Here is a 21,291-nt window from a genome sequence, read left to right as displayed (position 1 = left end):
GATTAAATGGGCCAAGTAGATTTGGGAGTGATTGTTTAGATAAATGATAAAAATAACTAGAAAAGGTATAATTTTGTTTAGTTTTGTTTTCTTTGATCTTCAAGGGTTTTTGATTTGGGGCATTATTTTTTTGGTGCGGGGGATGGAAAGGGTATGGGGATTTTTAAAAAAAGTGGGGAAAACTCATTTTATATTTTTTTCCACTGGGAGCAAATGATCTTCTCTCACTTAAAATGAAAATTAAAAACTGCAAAGAAAGTGTTACGGTTAAAAATGAAAATTTTTCGTAATAAGGCTTTAAAGTAAAAGTGTTACTTTCTCTCTCACCTTTTCAACTTTTCCTCTCACCTATTCAGTGGGGGGAAACAGTAAAAAGCTGAGAGAAGGTGGGAAATTCCACACAATTTTACAATGAAAAATTTCAAATATGCCAAAAACTTCCTTTTCCCCCCAAAAAATTTTAGTTTAATTTTTTTTGAAAAAACATTTAGTTGTAAAAAAAAGGGGGGGGGGACTATTTGACAAAACCCATTTCTCACTGAAAAATATTTTTTAGAAAAATTTAAGCCAATTCTAAACTAAACATAACTATTAATATTGTCCCTCACTGTAGAGCAATATGGTTTTATTTATGTCCAGGAACTCATATAATAAAAGATTTAATCAATTAAACAATTTTGTTTATTTTGAAGAAATGTTTGCATTGGCTTGCAGTTCGAGGTCATGTAGAGTATACTTCTGAGCTCCATTACCCTGGACAGATGCTGAAATAACCTACGTGTAGAGCATGATGATTGCTCAGGTCCAAAGGAACTGAAGAGTGACCTTAATAGTGAGTAAACTGATTGGCTTCTGGGAAGAATTTTGAGTTTTTAGAACTTGATAGCCTCGAAATCTTGTATTATGGTTTAGGATTGGGTTCTTTTCCGAATGCTTATAATACAACTCATCAGTGAATTTAAATGAATCTCCAGGCTCCACAATGCAAATTGTTAAATTTTATTGCTTACCATCAGACTGTTTACAGACAGAGAAGAATTTTTGATCACAAGATGCTGTTTTCCAGGTTCCATCAAGGTCTAGATAGACACAAGGTATTGTCTGCTTTGGCTCGTCACTGGCCCACTTAGAATAACACATTCTCCATTTATCCATCCATTTGTAATTGCCATTGGTCTGGAAGCAAAATCAATTCAAGGGTGGCTTTTAGCATAATTATAGCATTATATAGTATTAAAGTAGTATAGAATCTATATATAATTTAAAATTTGAAGTGTACTAGTGAGCACCTCTTGTCAGCAGCACAGAAATAATAAGATTAGTAATATCACATTATAAATTTATTATTTATATAGGACCTACATTACTATGGAACTGTACAAGGGGGGAAGTGTGCTGAACAAATAAGCTAGAATAATAAAGTAGGTTATAAAAGAATACAAACAAAGTAGGTTGCAGCCCTTATAGCTGAAATTCTTTAGGAAGCTGAGAAGTTGTAAATTGTATATTTAAGAAAGAATCCAAAAGAGCCTACATTGGGAATTTTTTTTAAGTAGCCGTTAGGGAACCTTAGATGTGTGACATGCAGAGCTACCCACTGGGATAAACAAACACACAACAGAGAAGGAAGAGTTTAAACTACTGTTCACTAAGTTTAAGAAGTGGTATAAACAAAAATGACCTCTTTTACCTGCTGCTGGTCTTCAGCCCCTACCTGTACTTCTGTGGCTCTTCCTTTTCCACACAGTCTGCTTCTTTACCTACCAAGTCTTTCAAAGGCTGCCCTCACCCACTGCTTCACTGCTCTCCTCTATGTTTCTCCCTTTTCCCATTTCTATGGCTTTATGTCTTTCCACCACACCTTGTACCCATAACTTCCTGTTGCTTGTCTCCTTCACGTATTCTGTAGCCTCCCTCATCTTCATGTCTTGCTGGTCTCATCCTTGCATTCTGACAGGATTTCATAGAAGTTTCAGATGCTCAGTGTGAGACCATAAAGGGTGCAGCTAAAACAGTCTTGTGATAATAGATGCTCCTACCATTTAAAAAGGGAAGAAGAGTTCAAATATTACCTGGAGAAGCAGCAACATATTTGTTGTTCTTACCACATTGCTGTTAAGAGCAATCCATACAGGCTCCCCATATTCTAACACCTGGAGCCACAGAAATGACTGGCTGTAGGGATCTAAAATACTGGCAAGTTCTGAGGATTTCTCCTGGCAGTTTTTTCGTGCCTCTTCCCATTTCATTTTGGAACGGATGACTAAATAGCCACTATCACCACAACGGGTAAAGTCAGAGGCTGGAATTGTTGTTGGGGAATGAGACAGTTTAGGGTCTGTAGCAAAAAAACGAAACAAAACATGCAAAGATAAACTTTGGGTGCAAAGATTTGTCTTGTGCCAGTGAACAACAAGCATCTGCAGTCTTCAAAACTTAAGTAGTGTGGCATTAATTATTAATGAAAAAACTTCCTCGCTGAACATTCATGAAAAATTGTTATTTTCAAAACATCAGTGAATACTTCTGACTGAAAACTCTACATTTTGAGGTTGGGGAGGGTAGCCTGGTAAGCAAAGTGGAGTAATGCAGTAGTGGTTTACGTCTCCAATTTTGAATTCATACCTGGGTAGGCCAAAAGTGAGAGTGAGTTTAGTACCATTTCCCTAATCCCTAGAAGTCATTTATTCCCAATACAGATCCACAACTAAATTAGATACAATTAGATTTCACTGCTCAAGAGAAGATCAGGACTAGTAGACTGTTCTAGACCCACCAGGAGGTATACTCCAGTTGCTATGGAACTTTACATAACACTAACCCAGACCATGCCTAGATCAAACAAGTGCCACTGTATTACACCCTTAGCATTAGCATTAACATCCCCACGTGGTAAAACAAAAAGGGAAAAGTAGAACTCCAATTCTGGGAAATCTTACTAGCTACTTAGTTGCTTTCATTATCATTTAGCTTTTTTTTTTTTTTTTTATTATTTGCAAAAACTGAAAGCTTACTTACTAATAATGGTAGTTCTTAAAGTATATATCGCCTATGCAGATCCACTCTCTGAGGGATGCAAACACAAAGCACTCTAAATGTTAAAGTCAAAACCCTTCAAAAAGCTGAGACTATTGAAGCCACATTCATATACCTTCCTGGTACCAAAAGTTTGGAGAAATTAGGGACTGCAGTACTTCTGCCCCTTGGTTCCATTCCAGTGGTAGAATGTCTGCTTCAGGGAACATGCCATGTACTCATGGCTTACGCACAAAGAGACACCTGGACAGATTTTGCAAAATGTTACTCTGAATGCTCCCTTCTGTGCCATGGGAAAGAGGGGAACATGTGACCCTATATATTTATTTTTATGGTGTGCACTAGCATCGTTGAGGCAGAGAAATTCATTTCACTTAAGAAAAGGATTGATCTACTGTGCATACAAACCCTGGTTAATCCACAAACAATTGCAAAATGAGTTTTTAATGTGTTTTTAGTTTGCAAAACTAGTGAAACAGAGCTCACCACTGCCCATCTGGCATATAAATCCTCTGGCTTCGTAACACGGTTCATCCTTCCATTGCCCTATCTTATCAACAGGAGCTGTTTTCTCAACAACACAATCCAGCTAGGGGAAAAAAGCATATATGAATTACTAAAAAAATGTCAGCAACAAAGAAGAAAGCCTTTTCCTCCTTCTGGAGCTATAGCCCTGGGCAGTTTCAGTCCCTGTATTCTTGCCCATTTGAATTCTGCTGGTATTTGGTGTGTTATTTACATCCAGCAACACCTTCTCCCACGTGGCATTCTTTTACACGCAGCTGCTATTCCTAGTGGCTGCTTCAGTGCGGCTACTTCCTCAGCTCTAGCCTCTGCCTGCTTATCAATTTCACATTTTTATTATTCTGGAGATACTGGAGAGATACTACTATTCTTGAGAAGAGAATTAAATACAAAAAGCAAATGTACTAAAATAGGACTAGAAACATTCTGTCACACCATCAGCTTTGCTTGTTACCAATTACATTTCAGAGTTAAATTTAGGGATTGACAAGATGGCAAGGAAATGTTTAAAATAAACTTTTAGTCATTCTTACTGTGAAGGAAAGTACTGGTGGGGTGTGAAAGGAAGATGTAGAGAGATAGAAGGAAAAAGGAGGGTCAGAGTCATCATTGTCTTCTTGGATTTGAGTCTTAGGCCACATCTACACCACTATTTACATTGGTGTAACTGTGTCGGTCAGGGGTGTGAAAAGTCCACACCCTGGGCAGAGACGATCGTGACGGCTGATAGTGGAGGAGCAGAGAGAGGGCAGCTGGCTTCAGCAGTATCACTGAGCATGCTCAGTACAACCCAAGCAGCATATCATGTAACCGCTCATGCCCCCGCCATGCATTGCCTTTGCCCCAGCGCGACAGTTATACCGACCTAACCTCTGGTGTAGAGAACACTGTGTCAAAAGGAGAGCTTCTCCCATTGACACAGCTACCACCTCTTGCTGAGGTGGATTAACTGCTGACAGGAAAAGCTCTCCCCTCAGTGTAGTAGCATCTTCACTACAGCACTACTTTAGTGCTGCTCTGTATGTGTAGACAAGGCCGCAGTTGTTGTGATGTCACTGTCCTTTCAAAATGATGTTCTGAATGGGGTAGTTCTACATATCCATGAGATCATGCTGCTCATTTAATTAACCACAATCAGGACCATTCTATCTCCTATTTAGTTAGGTCTTTGGATAATAATGTTCACAAAGAGGGAAGGACAAGTCAACTGATCAGACTGGTAAAAACTCAGATATTTTAAATAAAACCCCCACAGGTTAAAGATGGCATAATAGATAATTTACACCCAATTTCAAAAATGTGTAAAGTGTGTGTATGTAGTGAGGGGGTGCGGGTGAGAGGGAGGATCAGAAAGTGAATAAATTGGTAGCAAACAAAAATAATAAGAGCAACATATTCCTTTATTTTACACTCTCCTTTTGTTTTTGATCATTTGTACTGTTTTACTAAGCAAGGGAAAGATTCTGTAGCAGCTAACAATCAGGGGCAGGTACCGGATGTGTGTGCATGCGAAGAATAAATGGATGGGTATATGTAGAAGAAATTGGGAGAGGCGTGGAGTGAGTTGGGTCTGGAGAATGTGTCTGTGGGTAGGTGGAAAGGCTGGGAATAGAGTGGTGTGAAAATGTAAGTTTTGAATGCATGGAACGGATGAAAGAGGGGTAAATAGGCAATATGTCAATGCAAATCAATATATATTTGTGCAAGTGTATGCAAAATTGTGTTAATTAAAATATACTAATTTTTTATTTCAAATGTTGGCAGGGATGCATGAGGATTTTCCCATTGTTAACTCACCATAAAACAATGAACCTTGTTGCCAGTTTCTAATTTCTTCCAGTGCTACTTCAGAAATGTCTATTGACTTTGAAATATCTTCAAACTAACTATTCTTTAAAAAGATTGGAAGTAAAATATAAGTCAAATACATGTGGTCTCTTCCCAGCTCCATAGATATATTTTCTCTTTTGTTACCCACAAGCTCTTTCAAAACAGACGGTATCTCTTTTTATGTCAGTAATACTTTCAAAAATATTCTCCAAAACAAATCGTTAATAGTTTCCTCTTGTATCATTGTGACTGAAGTCAGCCCATCTCTCCTACAACATTTTAGAACATCCTTTCAAAATTTACTTTGTTCTTACTTGAGAAATAGGGGAGTGATGAATGCCACCATTTAAACTCTCCTCTTACATCAACAGAAGACCCGAACCTTGCAATATTGCCGCTCTATTCCCAAATGCAACAGACATGAACACTAGGAAAACAAAGAAGCCTACATAAGAAATAAATTTAGCAAGTTATTTAAAATCGGATTGCCTTCTCCAATGACAGGTTTCAGAGTAACAGCCGTGTTAGTCTGTATTCGCAAAAAGAAAAGGAGTACTTGTGGCACCTTAGAGACTAACCAATTTATTTGAGCATCAGCTTTCGTGAGCTACAGATCACTTCATCGGATGCATCCGATGAAGTGAGCTGAAGCTCATGAAAGCTGATGCTCAAATAAATTGGTTAATCTCTAAGGTGCCACAAGTACTCCTTTTCTTCTCCAATGAGTTTATTCAAACAACAAGGAGTCCGGTAGCACCTTAAAAACTAACCTATTTATTTGCTCATAAGCTTTCGTGGATAAAAAAACAACTTCTTCAGATGCATGGAGTGTTTATTGGAAATCTCTAATTAATGTTTACCTGATGCAGATTGTTGCCAGTCTCTGGCTGCAGAGAATCATATAGGATGATTTCTCCAACTACAGGTGAACCTGCAATCCAGTTGGTGTAGTAGACACCACTTCCATCTGCCCAAACAAAGTGGAGCTCAGAATTTATATCATTCAATCCAATCCAGGCATCAGTTTTGGCATCTTTTAAGTGGTAAGTAAGGAAAGCTGGAATAAAGCCAAATAAATGTTTATAGGAAAGGAAGATACATGAGGAAGGAAGGGAAGGAAACCTGGCACATGCCTTCCTCTAATCAAGGAAGATGCCAGCATGTCCAGAATTAGGGCACGGTTACAAAAAACATACAAAACCTGCTTAATTATTTAATTTTAAATAATCTTGTAAATGCAATATTTTACATCTTTAGATTCGTATCTGGCAGAGCAGAATTGGGCCAGAACCATGAATCCAGGCTCTTGGCTGGGAAAAGGCTCAGAGGACAAAAGACCTGGATCTGTGGAGAAACATGGGTAAGGGCAAAACATGGCACCATATCTAAGGTCACTGAAAATCTACCAGGTCCTGCCTGCTCATATTGTTGTCCACTCATGAGTTCGAATTTAACATCCATGTATCTGAATTCAGTGTCTACATGGTGAGTTAGTGCAAGGCAAGCCAAAATGTGTTTCTGCAGTGCGGCAGCTTGCTGTGCACGAACTCGCTCTATGTATGCTGCTACGGTGCACTAAAAGTTCTCTAGCATGGCAAGGCACCCTGAGATGCCCCATAATGAATAGCACCGTAACACACTACATTTAAGGATGAGCATGAATGGCAGTAGGGGCAGGTGACTGGTGCATGAAGTTGCTCTTGTATTGAAACAGCTGCGATTAATATTGTTGCCCATTGGCCTGAGCAGTTAGCTAAAATTCAGGATTTTTTCCCATTAGGAGGAGAAATTGAGGACACAAATCAGGGGTTTCTTTGGTGTAATCCTGTCTATTTATGAAAAAGGTATACAAAGTCCTGTTTCCCCGAGCACAGTAGAAACCAACAGCAACAGGTAGTTTCCATGCTCAGTACTTCCACACTTATCTTGCCAGTGAGTCCTGTGTCCAAGTATTTCTGGCTCTCTGCTCCTTCCCAGGGTTGCCCTCATGACTGCTTCTCTTGCTGTTTGCTAGCTTTTTACATCCCCCCTTTCCCGCCCCACACAGACACACATACATAGGTGCCAGGTCTGTGAAATTTTTGGTGGGGTCCTGGCATCTCCTGAGTGGAGATATAAGGAGCAAAGTCCTCTATACTTTGGAGCTTGGGGGTGGAGCCCCCCCAAGGAGGAGAAAAATTTGAAAATATTCTCAGGATGCAGCTCCAGAAAGAGCAATGGCATCTTATTAAACTGGGTGGGCCCCAGGGGGACCCCACGGGCCTGGCTCCCTTCTCCGGAATGTGACACGGCAGGTTGGTAACCTGGGTGGACCCTGGGGGAACCCGCGGAGCTGGCTCCTCACTCTGGAAAGAAAGATGGTGGCTCAGTAATCTGGGTGAATCCCAGGGGAGCCCCCAGACCTGGCTCCTTGCTCCAGAAGGAAAGATAGTGGCTAGGCAACCTGATTACTGAGCCACCTTCTCCCCTTCTGGAGCAGGCCCAGAAGCAGAAAATGTGGAGGAAGCAGCATGAGGAGATGGCATCCTCGTCTCCTCCACCACTTCTGCTTCTAGGCCATCTCCAGAAGGAAAGATGGTGTTTCAGTAACCTGGGCTGTTCAGGTTATCAGGCTGCCATCTTTCTTTTCCATAGACCCATATAACCAGGTGCCCATGCACACAGCTCAGTCAATCCTCTAGCCACTGTGTTTGCAACCACTCCCAGGATTTGCCATGTTGCCCAGTGCCTTGGCCAGTAGACTCTTATTGTTTCCAGCTATCACTATATTAAGGGGGCTTATTTGTTCCTTTCACTGAGCCTGACAGAAGGATTCTTAGTGTACCCATCCACTTTAAAAAGTCTGTATTTGTCTATATAGATCAAACATCCACTTGATGGCAGACATTAACACCTTCCAGAATAACAATATGTAGAGTTAATATCTTTTACTGGATCACAAGAAGAGCTCTGTGAAGCTCAAAAGCTTATCTCTTTCAGCAAGAGAAGTTGGAGAAATAAAAGATATTACCTCACCCACCTTGTCTCTCTCAGGCTATGGCTACACTAGATAACCCCCAAGAGTGAGAATCATTTATTATGGGTACATTGTTTTTCCCAAAGTTATCTTTTCTACATATAAAAAGAGAGGAGGCCAGTTAACAAAACATATGGGGAAAAGATATAGCCACACAAACACATATACACACACAAAAGTCAAAATGTGTAGCTCAGCAAAGTTTTTATATAAGACCACACAATTTTCTTCAGCATTTGCATAGTCTGGCTCATTTTTCGCCCAAGCTACGTAGTGCACTGGGCTTCCATCCCTCCAGCTAAAAACCCAAAAAGGCTAGTAATTACTGGTTAAATTACTTTGTTTTTACAAAAGAAACAATGCAAATCCATTTGTTTTATTACAGAAATCATTTGATAGAAATATCACAAGTGTACAAGTATATTCACTACTTTGCATATGTGACGTTAGGCTCAACTTCCGTTAGGATTAAAGGTAACTAAAGCCCTGCACATAAGGTCAAGAATACAGTACACATTTTATTTTGCATGGTGATTATCTCTGTATTCATAGCACTTACATTCCCAATAAAAAACCCTTCATTACGATGCAGGTCATTTAATACATAATTAAATTCACTGAGTTTGCTTTTCAACACATCATATAACTACCTAAAACCATTTTTATAACTGCTTTTTAAGAGTCAGGTGATGGGATGAAACCCCATTTTAGCTGGAAAGTAGTTTATAGCCAATTAGTTACCTCTGTTGCACCTATGCTGTAATTAATTAGTGGCTTCTCAGCCAGAGGGGCATGGCCAAGCAGTATTCGGTGATAAGTTCATGGACATGGGGGCATCATCAAAGGGAGAGAGTTCAGTCTGAAGGGAGGAAACACATGGAGCAGAGTGACTCCCATGAAGGGGCTTGAGACAGAGTCTGCAGGAGAACAGATACCCCAGGAAGGCAGCTGGAGGGGCCAGTGTTCAGTACTGGAGCTGGGGAAGAAGACTCTCAAGTAGCTGAGAAAGGAGACTGAAAACAGAGCCCCGAGGAAGGGCTGATTGTTGAGAGACTTTGGGACATTAGGTTTGAGCTTTTGTTACCCCAAAAGGGATTTGACTTAGCTGCTTCTCAGCCGGAAAGCTGAATTGCACCCAGAGGCCTACAGGGTTGCTGGAGGTGAAAACCACTACAACAGCTCACCAGGATACAAGGGGGGATGCTGGTGATGATTGTGCACCCTAACAAGTCCCTTTAAAATCAATGCACTACATACAAGATGTTAACTACTCCATGGAATAAAACTAGATATTGCTTGTTTACTTACATAAACTGTTGATCGACACTCAGAATTAAACCAATGAGATATGACTCCTTTTTGCCATTTCTTAAAATCTAAACACAAGGATGTGATTTTAATTAAGTTATTCCATATATATAACAAAAACTATTTGATATGAAAAGCAGATTCTTTTCAAATTATTTGGATTGGAATAATCTTGTGGACTGTCTGTACAGCTGACAATGACTTGCGACTCAGTGGAAATATGGATCACATCTGCTAGAATACAACTTTTGCCTTATTAGCTTGAATGCTTTCCAGCTAGTTCTGGATGCCATACTGCTATAATCAAAGCAGTTAGAAATGTATCCAGGCCAGCCTGGTAAGCACATTCCTGATTTTAAGAAAATGCTTTGTGGGGCACTGTGTGCAGTGATGCACAATGCCTCCCCGGAAGATTACTGCCCTGGTGAGGCTGCGGGAATGGTAAGTATTCCTTCCTTAATTTCAGGAAGAATCTAGTTTAAATTATTTAGGTTGTTCAGTGTAAAAAAGCACCTACATGTTTTCTTTTAGATCAATCCGTTAATTAACTGTGCTTAAAATCTCCCTTCTCTGTTTGTTCATATTCTCTCTCACACACCAAAAGCACCAGCCTAATGCAGTGATTTTTTTGCAATAGTGACTTTATGATATTAGCAACTCTGTTAGTTCCCACACTTGCAATGTTTTGAAAGTTTCAAGGGCCTGATTGTGCAACACCTGACCCAAGCAAAACATCCACTGGATTCTGAGGAGTATAATTGACTAAGACCAGATATAGTTGACTTTTGAGCCTAATAAGTGGAGCAGCAGCAGGATCTGCCAGCTATTATTCTGAACATTTAATTTTTTGTTAAGAAGCTGCCTTATATATGTCCTTTTTCAATTAATTTTCAAATCTATTAGACACTGTAGTGAAGAAATCATGTAAAAATGCACATTCTCCTGTATTTCATAAACATATGTGACGTATGCTGACTATGCTGAATTAAGTAATAAAGTGTTTGCTTACGTATTTCCATAGAAACTTTCTTTCACTGTGACAACAAGATCTGCACAATGCTTCTTGCAGAACTCCCTAGCTTTTTCCAAGGGGACACTTTCTGTGCTGAAAAAATACTGCTTGTCCCTATATATAATCCATCCATCTTCAGTGACTTCATACTCTGCAAGATAAATAATGAAACTCCATGTTCTGTACCTAGTGTGCATTAAGGTAGGCTCTTCTTGTTATACTGTACTATTCTCCAGGTAAGATGAAATAGACAGGAGCTTAGTGGCAGAAGAGCTTGTTTGTTCTGGTTTAAGTGGTGTTCCTGTAAAGGAAAGGAAAAATTAATTTTCTATATTTTTGACATATGCTCGTGATATTAAAGGAATTTTTTCATTCAGCAAAATATTATTTTGAGTCCCCAAGTTTTTAAGTGTAAAGAAAACATGAATCCCTCCAATGTACTGGATTTTAGCAATTCATCATATGACTTACACTATATATTACTTTGATATTTGTGTAATAAAATGTGTTTTATGGGGGTGAAACTAAAGTATGCCTTTGGGAAGAGTAAGAGGGAAAATACAATGCAGAACGTGGTATGCTCCAAATCACTGGTATGTTCAGATTGACTCCCCAGCTCCTACCACTTTAGCAGTAATAGAAATGGAACTCTGCTGTTTCTTCCACTGCTGCTAGCCCTTTAACTATAGGGCTTCAAGATGCTCCAAAACTGAGGTACAACTGCTGGTGGCGTAGCACCTCTGAGCCCTGCAGCGATTTTGAGTCCTGCAGCTGGATAAAGAGGGGGTAGCCTGTCTACTGAACATTCTTACTGGTTGATTTGTTAGACAAAGACCTACTTCGATTGTCCTTCCAAAGATGTAAACAGGGGAAGGACAGGACAGCTTGCTGCCTTCTTAAAAGCCGAGGGGAGGGGAGGGATGTTGTGCAGAGGCCTGTACTCAGAACTCTCCAAAGTAACAAAAGCCCAACTCAGTCTGTTACATAAAGTTGATTATGAAAGTCATCAAAAGTTAAAGCCAGGAAGACTGAATTAGTCCAAAAAACAGGCCTACTGCTACAACCCAAGGACCGTGTTGAGATTGCGACTGGTAAACAGAGGAGGCTGGAACTGGAAATGAATGGACCAAAACTGGCGTGTTAGAAATTAGGCTTCACTGGTGGACAAAATGATGAGGTGGTAGGCTATTCTGCCCATCATTCCCTTTTGGGGTCCTTAAAAGAGACTTCAGAGGGAGGGTCAAAATAATTAGAAGAGTGGAGTTAAAGGACTGAGCTTTACCAGCATGGCTGCCACCCCTACCATCTCTTGGGACACCAGGATCCACTGTGCCACCATTGGAGCTTCCCTGTCCTGATCCTGAGAGATGTGCTGAACAGAAAGGGCCAGAGAGAGGGACCCAGATGACTTTGCCACCTCCACCCCTTCTGGCTAAACCTGGAATGTGAGACCCTATCTCATGTGTCCTTTTCCTTCCTTATTTCTTCTCTTTTCTCTGTCTCTCTTTTTTGCCTTTTGTTTAATAAGAGATGAGTTTAAGCAACCAAGACACCACTCCACCACTTTGCACCACTCTTGTGAGCCTGTGACTAATGAGGCAGTGAAAGCAACACCCTAAACAACCTGATGCTGATAGAAGTTTACCAGGTCACAGAGTGGCTGATAACAGCTGGTGCTGTGTCTGTGCATCTACAGCAGTGAGACTTCAGGTAAGACTCAGCACCAGAGACAGAAGTTGTGTTTTCTGTTCTTTTCTGTCTCCTTTTGTGTGTGTTTTTGGTCAATGAATTACTTTAATGACATTGTTTTAAGGTCTGAATTAACTCCATCTCATTATAGCTGTGAGATACCATTGTGTCTCAGTCTCACTGCATGTCCCCTTAATGAAAGAATGATTCTCAGGGTCACACCAATTTAATCTAATTAGTCCAGCTAACTGGTCATTGTTTTTTTTATTCTAATTTAAAATAGAAAGTAACCTACCTTTCTCTATTTGACAAATCCAATCGTTAAAATGTTCACAGTGTGTGTTAATCCAGTCCATGGAAAACTCTTCATTGACTGTTCCACAATGTTCATTTCCATGCTCATTACTAGGTTCAGAATTATACCAGTTTTTATACCTCATCTACAGTAGAAACACAATTGGTTTAATTTCAAGCCAGGCTCTTGCTTTTTGTGCCAACAGCACATGGATGTGTTATGAAAGCAACATATTCAGTTTTTGTAAGAAGAGATATCAAGTGGGGCTAAAAATTAAGTGGGGAAAGGGAACTGCATTATATATCTGCATGCAGTAACTAAATACATTTTGGAGAGACTGTAGTATATCTTTGTCACAGTAATATAATTGCCTCCAAGTAGTCAGGGTCCTTCAATAGCCCCTACTTCCACTTGTTTTGATGGTATAATCTTAAAGACTAATGGGCCCCACTGGATTCCAGAACACTCTGAGGGGATTGCTGTCCAATCATTTCACCAGTGAGATGATGGCCTACTGGAAGATTATAGTCATCTTCAATCCATATCCCTTAATGAACTGCCCCCAGTCGCTCCAAGGATGATGAAGTTAGAAAGATAGCTATACGGCTAAAAACTAAATCACTCACTGGAGAGCCATTACTCCAAAAAAAGCCCTCATCAGGATCCAGGCAAAATAAACCAATCCAGAAAGGCCGAAAAGACAGTCCTTTGTCCCTAAAATGTGTGATAGAAATAGAATAACACATAACTATGACAGGATATAGGTCATCATTATACACAATCAATGTTAGTACTTACAGCAGTTCAGCAAATTTTAAGGCTCTCGATATTTATAGGCTCTCATATCTGTTGGAGGCTTAAAGGCATACTCAGAACTTTAAACCTAATAAGTTAAATTAATTGTGTCAGGATCTGCAGATAAATATTCTGGTACATGGTAGTGAAGTCTTGACACATACCTCTGTATAGGAGACTCTCAAGTACTAAATTACCATCAACTAACTTTGATGGCGATTTTCAAAGCAGAAAGTGCAGTTAGGCATCTAACCCCCATTAATTTTCATAATCATCAAAGCAACACAAAATATTTCCTTGTGTGACAAATGCTGATGAAAAAAAATTGTTAGCTTGTTTTTATTTTTTAATGTTTCATTGTTGCCTTCTTTTAGGGGAAAAAAAATTCCACATAGATTATGAACTACTACTTTGTTTGAAAATAGTTTAGCAAATATTCTTTGACTGGATTACTGGCCTAATGGGTAGAGGGGAAGCAGTTGATGCGATATATCTTGATTTTAGTAGGGCTTTTGTCACAGCCCCACAGGACAGTCTTATAAGCAAAGTAGGGAAATAAGATCTATCTGAAACCGCTAAAAGTGCACGACTTGTTGAAAAACCATAGTCACAGAGTAGTTAACAATGATTTACTGTCAGACTGGGAGGATGTATGTAGAGGGGTCTACTACTATTCAATATTTTCATTAATGACTTGGATAGTGGAGTGAAGAGTCTGCTTATAAAATTTGCATATGACAGCAAGCAGGGAAGGGTTGCAAGAACTTTGGAGGGCAGGGTTAGAGTTCAAAATGACATTGACAAATTGGAGAACTGGTCTAAAACGAACAAGCTGAAATTCAATAAAGACAAGTGCAAAGATAAGTACACTTAGGAAGGGAAAATCAAATGTACAAATACAAGTGAGGAATAACTGGCTAAGCAGTAGTACTGCAGAAGATCTGGGGGCTATAGTGGATCACACATTGAATATGTGCCAACAATGTGATACAGTTGCTAAAAAGGCTAATATCGTTATTGGGTACATTAACATGAATATCGTCTGTACGACATGGCAGGTAATTGTCCCTTTGTAGTCTGCACTAGTGAGGCATCAGCTGTAGTACTGTGTCCAGTTTTGGGTGTTACACTTTAAGAAAAGTGGACAAATTGGAGAGAGTCCAGAGGAGACCAGCAAAAAATGATAAAAGATTTTGAAAACCTGAGTGTGAGGAAAGGTTTAAAAATGGGTATGCTTAGCCTTGAGAAAAGGAGACTGAGGGAGAACCTAGTAACAGTCTTCAAATATGTTAAGGGCTGTTATAAAGAGGATGGGAATCAATTATTCTCCACGTCCTCTAAAGTTAGGAAAAGAAGTAATTGGCTTAATCTGCAGCAATGGACATTTAGGTTAGATATTAGGAAAACCATTCTAAGTATAAGGATTGTTAAATACTGGGATAGGTCACCAAGGCAGTTGTGGAATCCCTGTCACTGAAGGTTTTTAAGAACAGGTTAAACAAACACCTGATAGGATAGTCTTGGGCAGTGGTTCTCAATCAGGGGTACACATGCGCCTGGGGGTACCCAGAAGTATTCCAGGGGGTACATCGACTCATCTAGATATTTGCCTAGTTTTACAACAGCCTACATAAAAAGCACTGGGGAAGTCAGTTCAAACTAAAATTTCTTACAGACAATGACTTGTTTATACTGCTCTATATATTATATACTGAAATGTAAGTAAAATATTTATATTCCAGTTTATTTATTTTATAATTATATGGTAAAAATAAGAAAGTAAGATTTTTTTCAGTGCTGTGATACTTTTGTATTTTTATGTCTGATTTTGTAACCAAGCAGTTTTGAAGTGAGGTGAAAGTTGGGGTTATGCAAGACAAATCAGGCTCCTGAGAGAAGTATAGTAGTCTGGAAAGGTTCAGAACCACTGATCTAGGCCTCTAGATATATTTGGTCTGGCCGCAGTGTGGGGAAATGGATGACCTCGAGGTCCCTTCCTGTCCTAGATTTCTAGGAAATGTAGTTCGAAATGAGTCCTAAATGGAAACATTGGCCATTCATTTTTTCCATTGCTCTTAAGTTTTTTGTACCATCTGAACCAATTTTAGAAGCTCCCCAACCACACTTAGAAATTAGTACATAACAATTCTGTTTAACCTGTGAAATTTGTGTATTGACTCAACCCTTTTTCTAATGAACCTAACTAAACATATTCATAGATTTTCAACTGACTATTTTAGGAAGGATCCAAGAGCATTTTCAGTTTTGTTATACAACATGTTATACTGCAATATTGTTATATTGGAAGACCAATTATGAAGCCTATACTTACACTATTGAATGCTGTATCACTTCTTCTTCTTCTTTACTATTGATGGCAGCCAGATCTCCTCCTATCTCTCTACAAAAATCTCAAGCTTCAAGCCATGATTTCTTTTGGTTTCCTTCTCTCACAAAAGGCTAATGATATATTTTACAATTAAACACTGTATATTATGCTATATGCATTAAAAAGACATTTTAGCTATTTTCCTGTATGGGGATTTAAGACAATGTGAGAAATCAAATAGCTAATCATATAAAAGTAAACATATTTAAATTGGATTACAGAATGCCATCTTCAGATAGTCTGCTGTTTTGCTGATAATTGACAGTTGAAACAAGTCCCATAAATAGTCTATACACTAGCTTATTATGTTTGTACCATAGCCTGGGAATCTCTGCAGTTTAGACTTTCTTTGTATCTATCTGCATGTATCCAGTTCATTATTAGTTTGGAAATTTAATACTTACTTTGAAGCATGAACTGATGTTATCGTTTGAACCCCAACCCATGGGGCATTTGGAGTAAGAATTTTTTTCTGGAACAGGAGGATGAAAGGTCATTGCTTCAGCTTGTTGTTTGCAGAGAAATTTTGCCTTTTCTTCACAGTCCTGAACATGCCATAATCCAGCTGCACTTCCAGTTCTCATTGCTACACACCCTGGCTTTCTTCCCTCATGAGATGTAAATGAAATTAAAATGCACACTTTTTTTCTTTTTGTTCCCCCTGTAATTTTCATATCTCATTTTATTATGTTTTATGAGAGTGAAACCTGTATTGGAGTTGGGTAATGGTTATCTGGCTGCTCGAATAAGGAGTTTTGCAAAGTGAATCATGTAAACTGAAAAGACGAGATTGGAGTTATCCAGCAACTTAACTCCTTTTCCAAAAATTTTAAATCTCAAATGCATGAGCAGTCATTGGTATCTAAAGGACACTCTGTCTAGGTCTTTTCTGTGACAATGCAAGTAGCCGGTAGTCTGTCATCTTGAAATGGTCAAGATCCTGCAAATAACTTCTGAAATTCTCACACACCCACATACTCACCTGACTTTCACATTCTTTATTTGGCAGTATGTGGTCTCAGAGCCTGAAAGCCATTTGGAACAATATTCCATGGATCACCTCCATAAAGCAACCAGTTTTTGTCAAACTTTGCTGTGGTTCTGTTTATCATATTTACTGTACTATTTAAAAGAAATCTTAATGCAAGGTGTCTAACCCAATGAGAAAGAGATAAGAGGAACAAAATGGACGAATAGATAGAAGCATGGAAAGCAGATACAGAAACCACCTGAGGACAGCAAAAGACATCCCTGCAAACTAGCCAACATCTTTCAGCCAGTTTTCTGTAGTACTCCTTTCCATCCTCCTTTCATTCTCTACACAAGGTGGCTTTTTCCCTTTTAACGATTGTGAAAGAAGAGCTACAAATACCTTTGACTGCAGTATATATTTAAGGAATTATGGGGAGGAGGTGAGCAGCCCTCAGTGGTGAAAGAACAGATTGAGGACTATTTATAAAAGCTGGACATGCACAAGTCCATGGGTCTGGATCTAATGTATCTGAGGGTGCTAAGGGAGTTGATGGATGTGATTGCAGAGCCATTGACCATTATCTTTGAAAATGTGTGGTGATCGGGGCAGGTCCTGGACAATTGGAAAAAGGCAAATATAGTGCCCATCTTTAAAAAAGGGAAGAAGGAGAATCCGGGGAACTACAGACTGGTCAGCCTCACCTCAGTCCCTGGAAAAAGCATGGAGCAGGTCCTCAAGGAATCCATTTTGAAGCACTTAGGGGAGAAGAAAGTGATCAGGAACAGTCAGCATGGATTCACCAAGGGTAAGTCATGCCTGACTAACCTAATTGCCTTCTATGATGAGATAACTGGCTCTGTGGATGAGGGGAAAGCAGTGGATGTGTTATTCCTTGACTTTAGCAAAGCTTTTGATACAATCCCAGAGTATTCTTGCCAGCAAATTAAATAAGTATGGATTGGATGAATGGACTATAAGGTGGATAGAAAGCTGACTAGATTGCTGGGCTCAATGGGTAGTGATCAACGGCTCAATGTCTAGTTGGCAGCCACTATCAGGTGGAGTGCCCCAGGGGTTGGTCCTGGGGCCGATTTTGTTCAACATCTTCATTTAATGATCTGGATGATGGCATGGATTGCATCCTCAGCAAGTTTGTGGATGACACTAAGCTGGTGGGAGAGGTAGATACTCTGGAGGGTAAGGATAGGGTCCAGAGTGACCTAGACAAATTGGAGGATTGGGCCAAAAGAAATCTGATGAGGTTCAACAAGGACAAGTGCAAAGTCCTGTACTTAGGACAGAAGAACCCCATGCACTGCTACAGGCGGTGGACAGACTGGCTAAGCGGCAGTTCTGCAGAAAAGGACCTGGGGATTACAGTGGATGAGAAGCTGGGTATGAGCCAACAGTGTGCCCTCATTGCCAAGAAGGCTAACGGCATATTGGGCTGCATTAGTAGGAACATTTCTAGCAGATCAAGGGAAGTGATTATTCCCCTCTATTCGGCACTGGTGAGGTCACATCTGGAGTATTGTGTCCAGTTTTGGGGGGCCCACTACAGAAAGGATGTGGACAAATTGGAGAGAGTTCAGTGGAGGGCAATGAAAATGATCAGGGGGCTGGGGCACATGACTTACGAGGAGAGGCTGAGGTAACTGGGCTTATTTAGTCTTTAGAAGAGAAAGGTGAGGGGGGATTTGATAGCAGCCTTCAACTACCTGAAGGGGGGTTCCAAAGAGGATGGAACTTGGCTATTGTCAGTGGTGGCAGATGACGGAACGAGGAGCAATGGTCTCAAGTTGCAGTGGGGGAGGTCTCGGTTGGATATTAGGAAACACTATTTCACTGGGAGGGTGGTGAAGTATTGGAATGTATTACCTAGGGAAGTGGTGGAATCTCTATCCTGAGAGGTTTTTAAGGCCCGACTTGACAAAGTCTTGGCTGGGATGATTTAGTTGGTGTTGGTCCTTCTTTGAGCAGTGGGTTGGACTAGATGACCTCTTGAGGTCTCTTCCAACCCTAATCTTCTATGATTCTATGAGTCTATAATTCAGTCTTGGTTAGTCTCTCAAAAACACAATATCATAGTGCATCATTAAGGAGAAATGTTTCGGTCCTGGCTAGTTGGACAAACAGAAAATAGTTTGGAATCACAACGCAGAAGGGAAACTCCTTTTAATTCCAAGAGAAGCTAAGGAGAGTGTAGCCGAGAAAGGAGAAGTCTATTAGATGTTCATGGTAGGTGAATGGGATATGGACCTGGAGCCTGATTCTTTGCAGTGGTGCAAAAATAAGTGAAAAGTGAATGGAAAATGCTACCAGATCAGAATGACAGCATTTTACACCCACTTGACCCTAATATAAATGGCTATGTATTGTGCAGGCCAAAGGAGGATCAGGCCCCTAGTACTTAGTGGTCTGTGATACTTGTCCATAAACAATAGCAAATTTCGGGATTCTGATCCTACGTTTTGGCTTTTTGTCTTGGTGGATTAAAAAGCCAACTAAACTGATGTAGACAGCAGATCACTCATGCCATTTTTCAGAGTGGTACCAAAACTGGCAATAAAGCCATTTGTGACAGATTTGGAACTGCTCTGTAATACTTTATGAATAATATATATTGACCTCGTTTTTGGGATGTTTACTGTATTAATATATTGGGTTAACTCAGTAGAGAACTGTCTTGGAAAACAGGCAGGAAAGAAAAGAATGGCTCAAGCTAGCCACTTCTCAGCAAACATTCACGAGTTGTTAAGAGACAATGCCAGAACTATTAGCTTGGATGGTTTAGCCTCCTCTTCAGCCAACCTGCAAAATGGTTTGGACCACGAAGGGTCAAAGCCTGGCAACACAGACGAACAAAAGAACTATAGCTAAGTTGAAAGAGGGGCACACTCTCAAGGCAATAGTTGGTTGAGGGGAACCAGACTGAAACATAAGAAACTGTTGGGTGAGTTGGAAGAAGTTAGGCCTGCTTGGGTTACCATCATCTAAGACAAGACATTTATGATAAACATACATGAAGATTGTTTGTTGTTTTAAAATCCTTTTTACTCTAAAAAGGCTTTGCTCCTACAATGTTCAAATCAACACTTTTTTAAAAAGAAGGCTGTCTGATCGAAAGTAGAGTGAATACTTAATTGAAAAATCTGAAAAAAAATCACTTCCATTTGAACTTAAATGATCTTTTTTTTCATTTTTTTTCTCCCTGAAAAGGATGGGGAAAAATGATTTTGAGTAGAAAGAAACATTTCCTTCAACCTGAAATGATTTTTTTCTGTTTTACCTTTTGTTATGGGTGTCTTTTCATCCACGCTTTAAAAAGAAAAACAGCAACCCTAATTTTCAAAATGAAACTCTGCTTCTGAATGAAAAGTCAAAATACTTTGTTTTGAAATGGCCAAATAGTTTGGATAACCCCCAAAATGCATTTTTGGCAAATTTACTATTTCCCCAGCTGTCAACTGATCTTTCTATACCACTGGTCACAATCTCCTCAATGGAAGAACTGCAGGTGCTCCAACTCAGCCAGACCTGCAAGGTAATAGCAGTTGATACACTGGGTCCTGTAGCACAGGATCAGTCAAAGAATGGGAGAATTGCAAAATTCTACCCTGGAATAGGTAAAGGCATGAGACCTAATACCTGAGCCGGAGCACTCAGAGAAACCGTAACGGGCACAGAGATGCAGCTACCCCTGTAACCATTGCACCATTCACTGAAGATGTTTGAGAGTTGCTAACCAGTCTATACATCACCCCTGCTAAAAAATGAAATTTCACTGGAATTTCAAAATTCAGCCTTTTAAACATGGATTCAAGCTGTGGGGCTTCTCTACATTGCACAGCAATACACACCGGTCTTAATTCTAATGTGCACCAACATGTTACACACTAACAGGCACACGTAGACCCTGCTGGCATGCACTAAAAGTTCCCTAATACACATTAATGAAGTAACATTGAAACAGTACTACATTGACCAGCACTAGGGAACTTTTAGTGCATGCCAGCAGGGTCTACACGAGCCACTTAGTGTGTAACATGTTGCTGCATGTAACAGGGTATACTGGCTCTTTAAGAGTAGAGGGGATCCAGAACACTCTGTTCCGGGGACCTGGAATGAACAAAGGCCCAGGAAATGACCTGGTAGTTGAAGAGAGGAAGCAGTCCCAGGGAATAAGGAGTTGGATGCAGGGAAAACCCCAGGATGCTGTTCTGTTAAGGGCCCGGTATCAGGAGCCATGGAATATAGGGTGGGGCAGGGCTCCCCTCTCTTTCAGCCAATTGGGAAGAGCTCTCTGGTGTAGGACCATAAATTGATTGCCTTCTTCCTTGGAACAGGGGAGATGCTGGCAAGACAAGAAGCCAGAGCCAGAAAGCTGAACTCCAGGGAGAGACAGCTATGAGAAGCAACCCTG

At 40.0% G+C, this 21,291-nt stretch overlaps 1 protein-coding gene across 1 annotated transcript in view; it reads right to left on the bottom strand.

Moving 5' to 3' along the window:
* Positions 1-21,291, bottom strand: part of LOC311516790 (macrophage mannose receptor 1-like) — a gene marked incomplete at both ends in the record, with an annotated part of 70,151 nt that overhangs the window by 7,469 nt on the left and 41,391 nt on the right. The window contains 13 exon segments of the mRNA XM_084621128.1: positions 1,011-1,176; positions 2,106-2,338; positions 3,523-3,625; positions 6,252-6,448; positions 8,629-8,705; positions 9,716-9,783; positions 10,725-10,753; positions 10,756-10,878; positions 12,712-12,856; positions 13,338-13,425; positions 15,839-15,918; positions 15,922-15,966; positions 16,300-16,498. Coding sequence (XP_084477254.1) covers positions 1,011-1,176; positions 2,106-2,338; positions 3,523-3,625; positions 6,252-6,448; positions 8,629-8,705; positions 9,716-9,783; positions 10,725-10,753; positions 10,756-10,878; positions 12,712-12,856; positions 13,338-13,425; positions 15,839-15,918; positions 15,922-15,966; positions 16,300-16,498 — 1,553 coding nt within the window.

The sequence above is a fragment of the Lepidochelys olivacea genome (genome assembly GCF_965140295.1).
Source record: "Lepidochelys olivacea isolate rLepOli2 genome assembly, chromosome: 2".
In the NCBI taxonomy this organism is placed as follows: Eukaryota; Metazoa; Chordata; order Testudines; family Cheloniidae; genus Lepidochelys; species Lepidochelys olivacea.
Note: the sequence above shows the minus strand (reverse complement) of the source record. Positions and strands in the feature narration are given on the sequence as shown.